Source organism: Cetorhinus maximus, chromosome 17, assembly GCF_964194155.1.
Source record: "Cetorhinus maximus chromosome 17, sCetMax3.hap1.1, whole genome shotgun sequence".
In the NCBI taxonomy this organism is placed as follows: Eukaryota; Metazoa; Chordata; class Chondrichthyes; order Lamniformes; family Cetorhinidae; genus Cetorhinus; species Cetorhinus maximus.
This window is the reverse complement of record NC_135895.1, coordinates 47,648,221-47,663,308: the sequence shown is the minus strand read 5'-3', so window position 1 is coordinate 47,663,308 and position 15,088 is coordinate 47,648,221. Positions and strand designations below refer to the sequence as shown.

At 45.0% G+C, this 15,088-nt stretch overlaps 1 protein-coding gene across 4 annotated transcripts in view; it reads right to left on the bottom strand.

The window, feature by feature from the left end:
• Positions 1–516, bottom strand: part of spata6 (spermatogenesis associated 6) — a 141,653-nt gene extending 141,137 nt beyond the window's left edge. For 3 of the 4 annotated variants that reach the window (XM_078561155.1, XM_078561158.1, XM_078561159.1), the window contains exon 1: positions 357–516. In XM_078561155.1, coding sequence (XP_078417281.1) covers positions 357–404 — 48 coding nt within the window. In that variant the 5' untranslated portion in view covers positions 405–516. Of the gene's footprint in view, positions 1–47; positions 121–356 lie in introns of those variants that run through there. The other variant, XM_078561157.1, reaches the window with a different exon arrangement.
• Between the last annotated feature and the right edge of the window lie 14,572 nt (positions 517–15,088).

Sequence of the window (15,088 nt, the reverse complement as noted above, 5' to 3'; positions counted from 1 at the left end):
AAACTCCCTGGATTCAGAACTGAAAAGCTGAATATAATAAAGCATACAACGGGTGAGCGATAGCGTTAAATCAAACGAGATGCTCCAAAATGGAACAAAGTTGTGAAAAACGGCCTGTTGTTTTTTTTTGGAGGGGGGGGGGGGGGGGGTGGGGCGGGGGGGGCAGCTTTTCCCCGCCCCCATTCCCCCCAGCCATTGGATCAAGCAGAGAAATTCCTACAAATCCCAGCAAAGGATGGCCGTCTCCCCGTCTCCTATTGGTCTGCCGAATGTCAATCATCATCACCGTCTTCTACGGTGACAGGCCCAACGGCCGCCGCTTATTGATAAAATTATCGCCAGCTGTTGGTACCCACCGCTTGGATTTTCAAGTATACCGTTAGTCTCAGAACTTTCTTCGGCATTTCTGCCAGTTAAAAAAAAAACTTGACTAAGCTATATATACGAAAAAAGTTAGTCTCGAGGAGGTGCGGCTCCAGTCAGCGATTCAAACCTGTGGATGCAGAGGCCAATGGAATGCCAGTGTTAGGGCGTTGTCATGGTGCCGGACCCCACACTGACGCCACATAAAGGAAGTGATGCATCATCGTTGGTGGCGACCAACAGCAGCACCCTGGTGTGAAGAGTGAATTCTCTTCAATCATTATTGTTCTGGTCAGACAGAATCAACAATGCAATTTATAAATATTGGAACTGCTCTGCAGGTCTGGTAGCACCTGTGGAGAGAGACAGAAACAGAGTTAAAGTTTCAGGTCAAGAAGAACCATCCAGTAAAGATTGAATATTGGTGGAGCCTCAATATTTAAGCAATAGCTATAAATGGGAGCTGAGAAGCTTTTAAAGCAAAGCATATGTGTGAATCGATTGGCAAGGTGCAAAAAAAAAAATGGTTTGGTGATAATTTACGAAGCAAAGTTCAAAGTAACCTAAGGTAATAAAAGGGTGGGAGTGGGCCCTAGAATCAGAATAATGAAATCACTGGAGGAGTAATATACATATGATCTGTGTGAGACTGTGGGCTACCTTGATACTGTTTATCCTTTAGATAAGTGCAGTAGCCCTTTTCCACCGAAGCAAAACAGTATTATTTGGAGCATTACTTGGACTGTTCTCAGTGAATAATGGAAGAATAATACAACTGAGGAATTTTAATCAAGCTGTAAATCGAGAGAGAGAAGCTCAGGTGGTTTACATTTGTCATCTGATCCTCAAGGTTAGAATATAGCTATAAATTTGCTGGGTGCCAACAGTTCTTTTGGCATACTAGTTTCTCTGGCTCATAGATGAAATAACACAAAGTTGTGTTGCTTTTTTCTGCAACAATTATATTACTTGTCTATTTCTTTCTGTCTCTTTGTGTTTGTCTTTCAATCTTAATTTGATCCTTGTCTTTTCCTTTTGCATATTTCCTCTTGTAATTGTGTGCCTCACATGTTCATGTTGGAATTGTGCTGCAATAGAGTACATGCTTTAAGTTGGTAATTAAGAGCAGCTGTCCCCAATTGAGAAATTATTAGGGCTTCATTAGAAGAGTATAAAAATGTGTTCACACTGGGTGAGTTTGTGTCTTTATGCTGCAGGTTTGGAAATAAATCTGTTGTAAGGTACTGGCTGGTTTCAGACTCATTCTTTCCTCAACATAAATATTGGAATTAACACCACACACGTCATTCTTGTTTCTATATCTTTGTGCATTATTTGTTTTCTCAATCTCCCTTCTTGTGAATTTGTCCTTGTTTTTGTTACTTCTCTTTAGTAAATAGCTTGCTGATTATATATGCCCCTCTCATGACTATATGAGTTTTTTAATTCTCTTTCTTCCAATATGCCTTTTTACCATTTGTATATCTGGCACTCTGCATACCACTCAATGAATTTCTCCCCTAGAGTAGAAACAATGTCTGTATATAGATAGAGATTTTGTTGAAATTATCATTTATGTCAGACAGATTTGATTGGTCTATGATAATCAAATGGCCATTAGTAACTTAGGTCAAATTTTGTTGGAGGAGGCTAATAGCGGTATCTGCCATTAGCTAGACTTGCTCTTGCAGATTAATATTTTTAAAAATTTTGCATAGAAAGTTGGTGAAGAGTGCAAACTGATAACCTAGCAGGGAGGGAAGCAGAGCACCTGGAACATGAGTGAACAAGCGATGCAACTGTATCTCTAATTCTTCAATCTGAGTGGTTAACAGCTCAAGGATTGAGAAGGAAGCCGAGAGTGGTCCAATTCAGGAATAGAAAGATAAAAATAGAGGGAAATGAAGATTGAATTAAGAGTGAGAGAAAGCAAAGAGACAGGAAGGAAAAGTAAAACTTTTATCAAATTTACAATTTTAAAATCTCAGTGGTATTAGCAGTTGTCACATTGTTTAAAGGGTGCTTAGACTGAAAAACATTTCATGGATGAAAATGGATAAAACAATTTTCTGTAGTGAGTTTAGTTTGTATCTACATGCAAATACAGCAATATCACCCTATTCAATGCTTTTTAAAGTGAGGCAGACAGAAAGATGCAGTTTTCATGAAGCTAACAGCAGAGTGGCACAATCCAGGGAGCAACTTTTGGATATTTGAGTTTAACCATGTATTTGTCCCTTGCCTTAAGTTGTTGTAGCAATGTGCATTAAGAAAGTTGAATGTCATTAACCTCGCTATTATTTTGATAGCAAAATCTTATCACCCATGGTTAGTCGGGATCAATCTTTCATTTTGCCACATGTTTGCGCTTGTAGTTGTATGGGTAAATTATGGTAGTGCCTAGCTGTGCAACTGGCTGGTTTTATCGAGCACATATCAGAAAATCAATTTTCTATCTATTGAAATCAATGGACAGAAAACCATGCCTAATTTTACTGCAGCCATCAACTGGAAGCCATGTGAGAAACTAACTGAAGCTAATAGTACAATCTCTCTTGTTCTCAATGTTAGAGATTTGCTGTTAAAGTAAGAGAGGGTAGAACATAAATTTTGTTTTTAAAAATAGATATATGGTGTTTCACTTATACTACAATTACAATTCTAAAGAAAAGTTCCTGTATACTGAAAGTTTCTCTTCATCTTTGATTCATATTAGTTTTGGATGTGAATTGTGAATATTAGAAATATTTTAAAGTTAAGTTAAATTAGAAATGTTTCCGTGCACAATCTTTTAAGTGGAGAGGAAGGTCTTTGGTCTCTTAGATCACTTGCACTCTGGATGGAGATAGTGGCAGTGGTGTGCTGGTAATGTCAATTAATTAAAATATAGAATTGAAAGCTCATCTTGCTATCATCAGTTGTCATAGAAAACCCACCTGGTTCGCTAATGTCCTTTAGAGAAGGAAATCTGCTGCCCTTACCTAGTCCGGCCTATGTGTGACGCCAGGTCCACAGCAATGTGGTTGGCTCGTAACTGCCCTGTCAAATGGCCTAGCAAGCCATTCAGTTCAAGGGCAATTAGGGATGGGCAACAAATGCTGGCCTTGCTGGTGACAGTCGCATTCCATGAAAGAAAATCCAGGGTATGCCAAAGCCTGTACATTCATCAGATCGTTTTCCAAGACTGAGTGCAAGCTTTGCAGACTTTGGGCTGAATAATAGGCTGCAGTGCTGGGGGCAGGTTCCATACTCGGAAGTCAGCTGCTTTCCGTCTTCAGGGCACACCTTCGAAATGTGCCCAATAAAGCGCTAATTCGTGCTCTTGAAATCACAGGGTGAATTTGAGACCTTCATTCTGCCCAACCGATGCTGGAGGGTGGGATGTCCGGCCTCTGAGGTCATTGGCCGTGACCCAGAACAAGGTCATGGCCATTAATTTAAAGGGCCTCAGCGACCCAGCAAACGCTGGCATTGTTTAGAGTTTGGAAGCTCATTGTGACTTGCAGGCTTCTAAGATGTGTGCATTTATTCGAGTTCTGCTGTGTCCAAACGTTTGCACTTAGCAGAGGAGGCTTTATTTTTGAACCTGAACAAGTTTTCCACATCTTTGCATAGAGGAGTTGTCAAGTTGTTTCCTATCAGAGATGTTTGAGCTATTGGAGCGGGAGGAGAGGCAGGGGAGAAAGGCCAAATGAGCCCCTCATTTTAATGGGTGGGTTCGATCCCTCATTTTAATGATGACTCCCTCAGCGCCTTCCTCTGTGCAGTGTCGAACCGACGTGAGCAGCTGATGCTATCAGGCTGGAAGAGGATAAACCTGACCAAAACATGTGCTGCCTTGGGGAGAGGTAACCGAGGAGGTCAGCAGTGTTGGGCTGGTGAGGAGAACCTAGCCTTAATGCCTGAAGAGGCTCAATGACCTCGAGGGCAGCCAGGGCAAGTAAGTCCTCAGTATGTGTAATCTTGTGCCAGTGTGCCATCGTGAATACAGGAGTTTGGCTGGAGCTCCAGGGCAGCATGATGCAACAAAGACATGCTGTCAGTGACAATGTCAGTGTGCTCTTAAAGTTTTGGTCCAATTGGGGGGTGGGTGTGTTGGCAGACTGTGCAGATGAAGGATGTGCACAGCATCTAGGCTGCCAGGGACTTTGCAAATAATGTGTCAGCGTCATGCCATTAAATAAGCTGACAGTGCTAGTGAGTACATTCTTACACATCTTTTCAGGAGAAAGTGAGGCTGGACTGGTGGGCGTGTGGCAAACCTAGTGGCCTTGACTCCATTTGAAGAGGTGGTGTTGATGCTCACTGACAGTCATCCAGGATCATTGGCAGAGGTGAGATTGGAGGAAGGCCTGGGTCTGGTGAGGTGGCAAAAGGCACAAACCGATTGAAAAGGGGAGAGGGTAAGTGGGAGGTGGATGGAGGTTTGGCGTGTTGCAATGAAACTCGTTAATATAGTTCTGACAAAACCTTGAGAAGCTTCATAATGGGAAGCTTCAGATGTTGGTACAAGTGTGTATTTTGTCTGCATGTTGGACATAAGTAATGTTGCAGAGCTTAGTGATTTTGCGTTGTGACAAGGTCTGTGATGACCGCCAACACCCTTAAGTAAACCTCTTTGTCACAGGTGAAGCCTCTTCTGCGGACTCTCCTCCAGGTGTCATGGCGCCACTCCCCTCCGAGGAGGAGGAAGAATCCTTGGAGGCTTCAGTGTGACAGCCTCTCTCTGTCTTAAGCACTTCCATCGCAGATACCGGCACCTTGACAGGGGTTTGCGTGTCGGAACAGTGGCATGCACAGTCTGGTGAGGCCAATTCACAGTCACACATGCAGGTGCTGGAGACTATGGTGGAGCAGGCGGGGGAGTGTCCGGGGTGACCCAGAGACTGATTCTGAGTCGGATGATGAGCCTCTGGGGTCACCCGTAAGCCGGCAGATGCTGGATGTCCAGTGCGAGATCCGTGAAGATTTGGTGGCTAAACCAGAGGGGCTGTGTGCTTTGGCCTGAACTGTGGAGGTGTCCATCCTGATCATATGTACTGTGATCACCCACTCTTTGGAGCGCCAAGCTTCCTCCATGCACAGACTGGTGACTGTCCTGGAATGGCAAACTGAGGGTATTGCAGATACAATCGTTGGTATGCGCTCTGACTTGCACACCATCGTCCTGGTTCTGAGCTCAGGGGCCCAGACCAAGGGGAACTGAGGAGCAATGGCACAGACCCAGCCCCTGAGTCTTCACTGGTAGGCAAGGTAGACCAAATGGTACTACTGGCGGAGGATGAGCAGCAGCTGCCGCCATTAGGAAGCGCTTCTTAGGGTACTTCTGATGGGATCAACAGTTCCTCTGTCCATCTGCCATTGACTGTTGCATCTGCACACAGTCCTCGTACAGAATCTTCAACAGGAGGCTTCTCATGTGGTCGACCACTCAAAGCCGCAGCTGCACAGAGGATGTTCGTCTAAGTCATCCAGGGCAAGGGAAGTGGCAGATCAGCCTCTCTCCAGTCCAGCAGCAAGAGACAGCAGGGCGGGGGTGGGGGGGAGCACTGCGCCAGAGCACTCGTAAATGCGTCAAAAATCTCCACAGTAGTCACTAAGAGGGACACATGGCTGAGTCGCTTATTCCAGTGAACGTACACAATCATTGTACATTTGTAAATAAACACACACCTCATAGTCCCTCATGCTGATGTTTTCAGTGCTAGGCTGTGGCTGTGGGACTTGTATCGGTGAAAGCTTGATAATGTCGATGCAGGGTATGAGGCCTTGTTAATTTTTGGAAGTGTGGTGACGTGAATCGCACATTGCACATGGACAAAGGTTTGGACACAATGTCCACACATCTACGATGCCGGCACTTTTGAGACTATTGAAACCTCTGCCTTATTAAGGCATCCCTGGTGTAATGGCCATCCATGTGATTATGGCTGTGTTCCCTCACATTGTCCTCACCCTCATCCTCTGAGGAATGGCCCCTATCTATCATGTCATCATCCTCCAGGACATCCGCTCTTTGGATAGCGAGGTGCAGGAGGGTGCATTACACCGCGACCATCGGACACACGTGAGAGAGCGTAATGCAATGGCCCTCCAGATCTGTCAAAGTATCTGAATCTCAAGGGGCTGATGGTCTGCTCGACGATGGCCCTGGTGGTCGATGGCTGTCATTGTACCTCTCCGCTTCTATTCTGAGTACCCTCAAAAGCATCATTAACCATCTCTTCAATGAGTACCAGCCATCCATCCAGTGCTTCTAGGCTGCTGAATAATTCTGGCATCTCTAAGGTTCAATGAATGAAAGAGTTGTGGTTGCTGTCCGGCTGCCTGGTGCATACCTGCGTGATCCAGTGATGATGATGATGATGATGATCACAGACCAGGTGGACATTCAACATGTGGAAACTCTTCCTGTTGATGAAGGTGCAGGGCTGTCCAGCAGGAGCCTTTATGGTGATGTGTAAACAATCAATGGCTCCCTGCACCCTGGGGAAACCTACAAACCCTCTGGCTCTATCCATTTGACCCTGCTCATCAGTGTGAAGGAAATGTAATTCCCTGTCCTTTGAAACATAGCATCATTGAAGTCTTTGATGCAGTGGAGTGCAGCAGGCTGCATTATACCATCGAGGTCTCCGCGTGCTTCCAGAAAGGAGCTTGTCACGAAGAAGTTGAACACACCAATGCATCCTGGACCTCCAGCTCTGCCCTTCTCCCTCTCACTCTCCTCATCCTCCTCATTCTCCGAGGTTGTGTCTCCCATCGAGACCACAATGCCCATTTTTCTCAGTTACTTTTCCTGCCCATCACCCAAGGCATTAAAGTATAGGACACTCAGGTGGATATAAGGGCTCTAATTAATGTAAGTTTTAAATGGAAACTCTGCTCCTTGAATGAAGCACTCCAAGCAGTCATAGAACTCCAAACTTTGGACTCGGGGCTCAGCTGAACCTTTTAAACCTCCCCTTAACAAGCTTCTTCATTTAAAAAAAAAACATGGAACTCCACATGGCGTAAAACAGACCCTTGTTACGGACAGGAGGGGGTCAGTTCAAACAGCATCACGTGTCTGTAAGTAGAGAGGTATTTTGATTTGTTTCCTTTTAATAAGCAGTGGCACCTTTCCCAACCCCTTAGTTTTTGTGTGATCCCATTCCTACTAATGACTCCACAGCAAACTTGTAGGATGAAATCAAAAAGGTCAGTTTATTGCACACATTCAAAAACTGCAAACAGGAGGGTCCGCAACATTGCCCTCCACACATATACAATAAAGAGAGAGATAGAGAAAAGAAGGTATTACAGCAGAGACCACAAAGAAAATAAATATTGCTTCACTCAAGGTCCAGGATCCAAGTCCCATGAGGAATTCCATCACTAAGGTCGACACACTGAAAACCGGTAGTGAAAGATTCGTTTCTTCAGTGGTGTTGACTTCACAAGATGAACTGGGCACGCAGAGGTGAATCAGTTTGTGGGCGATGATACAGAGCTTTTGCAGAGGCAGTGAATATGGGGCGAGTTGTCCAGCCTCGCCAGAGTTGCTCCTGTATGGCCTGCTAGTCGGATGTCAAAGCAGCAGACTGGCTGGCAGCTCAATAAAGCAATATTAACTTGTTCAACAAGCCAGAGCCTTAGGACATAAGAACACAAGAAATAGGAGCAGGAGTAGGCCATTCGGCCCCTCAAGCCTGCCCTGCCATTCAATAAGATCATGGCTGATCTGCCCCAGGCCTCAACTCCTCTTTTGTGCCAGCTCCTCATAGCTCTCAGCTCCCCGATATTTCAAAAATCTAACTGCTTCCTCTTTAAATACTTTGTGATCTAGCCTCTACAACTCCTGAGGTAGAGAATTCCAGACTTTCACTACCCTCTGAGAGAAGAAATTCCTTTGCATCTCAGTTTTAAATGAGTGTCCCCTTGTTCTGTAACTATGTCCCCTAGTTCGAGATTCCCCCACCAGTGGAAACATTTTCTCAATATCTACCCTGTCAAGCCCCCTCAGAATTTTGTACGTTTCAATAAGATCACCCCTCATTCTTCTAAACTCTAATGAATAAAGGCCTAACCTGTTTAGCTGTCCTTGATAAGTCAACTCCTTCATCCCAGGAATCAGCCTAGTGAATCTCTTCTGAACTGCCTCCAATGCCAGTATATCCTTTCTTAAATATGGGGACCAAAACTGGTACACAGTACTATGATTACTGGCCTCAACAACACCCTGTACAGTTGTAACAAGACTTCCCTATTTTTAAACTCCAACCTCCTAGCAATACAGACCAAAATTCCATTTGCCTTTCTTAATTACTTGCTGCACCTGCATGCTAACTTTCTTTCATGCACAAGAACACCCATTTGACCTTAGCTCTCCCCAAGGCCTTCAACAAAGGATGTTTACACAGTGCCTGGAATTCAGCTTGATATTCAGGACGCTAACATCCCTGCCATTATGGGTTAAAAGGAATGTTTGAGAAGCCTCTCTGACTATGCTGGCAAGCCTGGTCTATCAAATGTAAATGGCCTTTGTGTAGCTCCCTTTGAAGTTGGGCTGTGCAGTCCCCGGGTGGTCTATTAGTAGTTCCTCAGCAATAATGAGAAGTGACATTTCTGGCACTGTGATGTGGCTTTTTTGGTCCTGCTAAGTCACAGACTCTCAGACATTCTGAAGGGGGAGGGTGAACAGCCAGAGGTCATGGTCCATATTGGTACCAATGACATATGTAAAAAGCGGGATGAGGTCCTGCAAGCAGAATATAGGGAGCTAGGAAACAAATTAAAAAGCAGGACCTCAAAGGTAGTAATCCCAGGATTACTCCCAGTGCCACACGCCAGGATCAGGAATAGGAGAATAGACCGGATGAATGTGTGGCTGGGGAGATGGTGTAAGAGGGAGGGATTTAGATTCCTGAGGCATTGACACCAATTCTGAGGATGAAGGGACCCGTAGAAGCTGGACGGTTCGCACCCCAGCAGGAGCGGGACCAATACCCTTGCAGGGGTATTCGCTAGTACTGTGAGGGAGGGTTTAAACTAGAATGGCAGGGGGTTGGGACCTGAGTGAAAAGATACGAGAGGGAAACAAAGATAGAAATGAAAGACAGAAAAGAAAAGAGCAAAAGCGGAAGGCAGGGGAAACCGGGGCTAGCAGCAAATGGAGCCATAGCACAAAGAAAGATGTGTAAAAAGACAAGTCTAAAGGCACTGTATCTGAATGCACAGAGCATTTGCAATAGGGTAGATGAATTAACAAAGTGGGTACAATGTGATTGCGATTACAGAGAATGGCTGCAGGGTGACCAAGGCTGGGAACTGAATATCCAACAATATTAGATATTTAGGAAGAACAGGCAATAAGGGAAAGGAGATGGTGTGGCAGTGTTAGTTAAGGATGAAATCAGTGCAGTAGTGAGAGAGGATATTGGCTCAAAATCGAGATGTTAGAATCAGTCTGGGTGGAGCTAAGAAGCTGCAAGGGGCAGCAAACATTAGTGTGAGTTTTATATAAGCCTCCAAAGAAAGAGGTTACAAAGGGATGTAATAGGTTAAGTGAATGGGCAAAGACCTAAGAAATGGATTATAAAATGGGAAATTGTCCATTTTGGCAAGAAAAATAAAAAAGCATATTATCTAAATGGTGAGAGATTGCAGAGCTCTGAGATGCAGAGGGTTCTAGGTGTCCTAGTGCATGAATCGCAAAAGGCGAGTATGCAGGAACAGCAAGTAATTAAGAAAGCTGATAGCATGTTATCATTTATTGTGAGGGGAATTGAATACACAAGTAGGGAGGTTATGCTTCGTTATACAGGGCATTGGTGAGACAACATCTGGGGTACTGCATACAGCATTACTCTCCTTATTTAAGGAAGGATATAAGTGCATTGGAGGGAGCTCAAAGAAGATTTACTAAACTAATACCTCGATTGGGCGAGTTGTCTTACGAGGGATGGTTGGTCAGGCTAGGCTCGCATCCAATGGAGTTTAAAAGAGTAAGAGGCGACTTGATTGAAGCATATAAGATCCTGAGGGGTCTTAACAGGATCGATGTGGAGAGGATATTTTTTCTTATGGGAGAATCTAACACTAGAGGCCACTCTTTAAAAATATGGGGTCATCCATCCGGAGATGAGGAGAAATATTTTCTGTCAGGGGGTTGAGTCTTTGGAACTCTTTTCCTCAAAAGGCGGTGGAAGCAGAGCCTTTGAATACTTTTAAGGCAGAGATGGATAGATTCTTGATAAGTAAGGGGTTGAAAGGTTATCAGGGGTAGGAGGGAATGTGGAGTTGAGGTTACAATCAGATCAGCCATGATCTTATTGAATGGCGGAGCAGGATCGAAGGGCCGAGCGGCCTATTCCTCATTCGTATGTTTGTAAGAGGTTAGTGTGCAAAATTAAACACATGGGGTTGGGGATAATACATTGGCATGGATTGAGAATTGGCTGGCAGACAGAAAACAGAGTAAGAATAAATGGGTCTTTTTCGGAATGGCAGGCGGTGATTGATGGGGTACTGCAGGGATCAGTGCTTGGACCCCAGCGATTCACAATATATATTTATTGATTTGGATGAGGGAACCAAATGTAATATTTCCAAGTTTGCTGATGACACAAAACTAGGTGGGAATGTGAGTGTTGTGGAGAATGTTAAGAGGCTTCAAGGTGATTTAGACAAGTTGAGTGAGTGGGCAAATACATGGCAAATGCAGTATAACGTGGATAAGTGTGAAGTTACCCATTTTTGTAGGAAAAACAGAATGGCAGAGGATTATTTAAATGGTGATAGATTGGGAAATGTTGATGTACAAAGGGACCTGGGTGCACTTGTATACCAATCACTGAAAGCAAGCATGCAGGTGCAGCAAGCAGTTAAGAAGGCAAATGGTATGCTGGCCTTCATTGCGAGAAGACTTGAGTGCAAGAGCAAGGATGTCTTACTGCAGCTGTACAGGGCCTTGGTGAGACCACACCTGGAGTACTGTGTACAGTTTTGGTCTCCTTACCTAAGAAAGGATATACTTGTCATAGAGAGAGTGCAGCGAAAATTCACCAGACTGATTCCTGGGATGGCAGGTTTGTCGAATAAAGAGAGATTGGGCCGATTAGGCCTGTAATCACTGGAGCTTAGAAGAATGAGAGGAGGCCTCATTGAAACATATAAAATTCTGACAGGGGTGGACAGACTGAAGGCAGGGATGACGTTTCCTCTGGCTGGGTGGTCTAGAATAAGGGGTCACAATCTCAGGATACGGGGTAGGCCATTTAGGACTGAGATGAGGAGAAACTTCTTCACTCAGAGGGTGGTGAACCTGTGGAATTCTCTACTACAGAAAGCTATGGAGGCCAAGTCACTGAATATATTTAAGGAGGAAAGAGATAGATTTCTAGACTCTAAAGGCATCAAGGGGTATGGGGAGAGAGCAGGGGCATGGTATTGAGATAGAGGATCAGCCATGATCATGCTGAATGGCAGAGCAGGCTCGAAGGGGCGAATGACCTACTCCTGCTTCTATCTTTCTATACGGTCAGCCAACTTAATGGCCTTTGTCAGCGGAAAGATCCAGTTTAAGATTAAGAAATAGCCATGAGGATATATAGTGTTAGCTTCATTTCTGACACATTCTGCAAGTGTATTATTGCAGTTAATTGGGTCATTAACTACCTTAAATACCCAATTAAATAAAATTTGAATAATGCAGGCTGGCTCCCGATTTTTAAGCCCGTCTGCCTACCGTTTTATACTAAACTGGTGTAATGATGTTGGGAACGTAACCCGATGTCATCACGCCCGATAATATGTCAGCGGGGGCGGAGAAAGCTCCCAATTTGGGAGCGTATTATTCAGCCCGTTGTTTCTTTGAAGTCACAACTCGGCTGCCTCAATATCCTTCTGGTTCCTTCAAATTCCCTTTCTGCAGGAGATCTTGGGCAGAATTTTTAGGCCCCAATGGCATGTGTGAGCGAAAATTAGCACTGCTGGCTAGCATTCTGGTTTGACATCGCCATTCCTGCCACTGCCAATTTTGCTCAGGAGGGGATAAGGCAGGACCTGGCACCTACCCAATTTGGATAAGTTGCCATTGATTTTGTTAATGAGCTTATTGACAGCTCATCAAAGGCCAGTTTGAAATGTTGGTGGGGGTGCATGGGTTGCATGATGGATCAGCAACAGTCCAGGTGTAAGGAGGAGCATCCTGAATTGTCGGGCTGCTCACCTGGTGAGTCTACTGGCCTGTCATCATGGTTGCATGTTGCACTCACCTTGTCAAACTCAGAAGATCATTAAACCTCTTGTGGCATTGCAACAGTCCAGGTGTAAGGAGGTGGCAACACACCAGGGAGCCAGTCACAGCCACACCGTTCAATTAGTTGGCTCAGTAAAGGGACCACAGTTGAGAGGGGCACTCAGCCATTGGCTACTGGATGAGCAGTGGTAGCAGAGTGAGTGGTCTGTACATGCTCAGGCAGTGACGGGGATTGTGACCCTCCAGGGATTGTGGGATCATTGGGCCACAAGTGGAGGGGTGGGTGTGTTCAGAGATCATTGTGAGTGAAGCCGAACTCAAGCAAAGAAACAGCTAGACATGGGATTAAGGTTTTCAGAGATTGAGTCGAGTAGCAATGAGGATCCACATCCTTGCCAGCAGAGGCAGAGCCCCATGCATGAGGAGGGCAGAGGAAAGGAACGAGGGACAAGAAGACAACAGCAGCCATATCTTCATGTGCACCACCAAACAAGAAACTGACTGTATTTGTTAGAGAACCAGTGCTGCACCTATCTAGGCAATTGCCCACACTTCGTATATGGATTATAGGAGACAAGGGTTCTTGAAGAGCTATTTACTATTTTATGTGACCCCAAGACAGAGGCACAGGGATGCTACAACTGAAGTCATCTGCTCACAAGGACCACCTTCGAGCAGACCATGAGGCTTTTGAAAATGCAATTCCAGAGTCTTGGCCCATGGGGTGCCATTCTGATGTACTCCCCTGCAAGGGTTTCGTGCATTGTAGTGGTCTGTGCACTTTCCATAACAGAGTGGATCTTGATGAAGGTGAGGCCCTGGAATAACATGGCTCATCAGAGGAATAGGATGAGCAGAAGGTGGAAGAGGAGGAGGAGGAGGAGGTAGACGGAAGATGCAGAGCAGAGAAGTGCCAACGCTTTGCAGAGAGGTCTCATCAGCATGGCGTCAACTTCAGGGAACACCTGATCCAGGCAGTTTTCTCCTGAGCACTTCTAACCCAGGAGGACGGCATGGTCTGGAACTCACATTGAGCTGTCTGTGGGACTACTTCCATTGAAGGCACAACCTTGAATAGATCAACTTTTTTACCACCGATGCATGGTGAATATCTGTCCATCAGTCTCATTTTCCTATTCAAAGTCCATTGCTTCCCTTCACTACTTCATCCCTTTTTTCAAGTTCACCATTAATGAATGGAAGCTTACAAGTCTGAAGTCAGTCTGGACAGTAATTACATTTCTCCAATATTCAGGAGCATCCTGAATCGTTGGGCTGCTCACCTGGTGAGTCTACTGGCCTGTCGTCATGGTTGCATGTTGCACTCACCTTGTCAAACTCAGAAGATCATTAAACCTCTTGTGGCATTGCCCAGTCTGCACCCAGTTCCTTCACATTGCACTCCTACTGCTGGCTGTTTCACCCACCTCCAGCTAGATCTGCTTTTTTTGGCCGAGTGGTCTTCTGCCACCCTCTGTAAACAGGACCTCTCTCCTATCTCTCACTGCCTCTAGTAGCACCTCAACGTCTGCATCAGTGATGTGCGGGGCAGCCCTGCCTCATGTGCCAGGCCTCTACCTCTCCTCCCATTGCGCTGGAGCTTGCATTCTAATTCAAAATGGCTGCCATAGTAATGGCTGCATGATGCATTGAAATCGGGTCCGCATTTTAGAAGCCCCGTGTCCATCCTCCATCTGCTGCCGTTAATTGGCCACCAAATCTGCCCTCCTGCCGATTAGTGTATGACATTGGGGAAAATTGCAGACTGTGCCAGACTTTCCCCCAGCCCTGGTACGGGATCGGGACCTGGAAATTTTTCCAATGCCAGGTTCCCAACCCCAGGGGAAACATCCTGCCCCTGATGTCAACATATCTTAGCTGTGCATGTTGCTTTTGAATTCTAAGGATGTGCCTGCATCTATTCCTCTGCTGAAACTGTCACATCCTCGGAGGCATGATAGAGTTCTCATTGTGAAAAAGATTATAATATACTTTCTGGATGTTTGCACGGTGGTGTGACAGATGTCACTGATCTGATAATTTTAGTGTGCTAAAAAAACAAAAAACTTGCATTTGTATAGAACTATTCACAACCATCGGATATCTCAAAGCACTTTACAGCCAATTAAGTACCTTTGATGTGTAGTCACTATCATAATATAGGAAACGTGGAAGCCAATCTGTGCCCCATAAACTCCCACAAACTGCATTGTGATGATGACCAGATCATCTGTTTTTGTGATGTTGATTGAGGGATAAATATTGGCCAGAGTACCAGGAATAACTTCCCTGCTCTTCTTCAAAATAGTGCCATGGGATCTTTTGCATCTACCTGAAAGGGAAAACAAGGTCTTGGTAAAATGCCTCATCTGTAAGTCTCCGTCAGTACTACACTGGAGTGTCAGTCTTGATTTTTGTGCTCAAGGCTTGGAGTGGGATTGAAAATAGGACTGATTTGTTCCTCAAGATGCATTCAGTAATTTC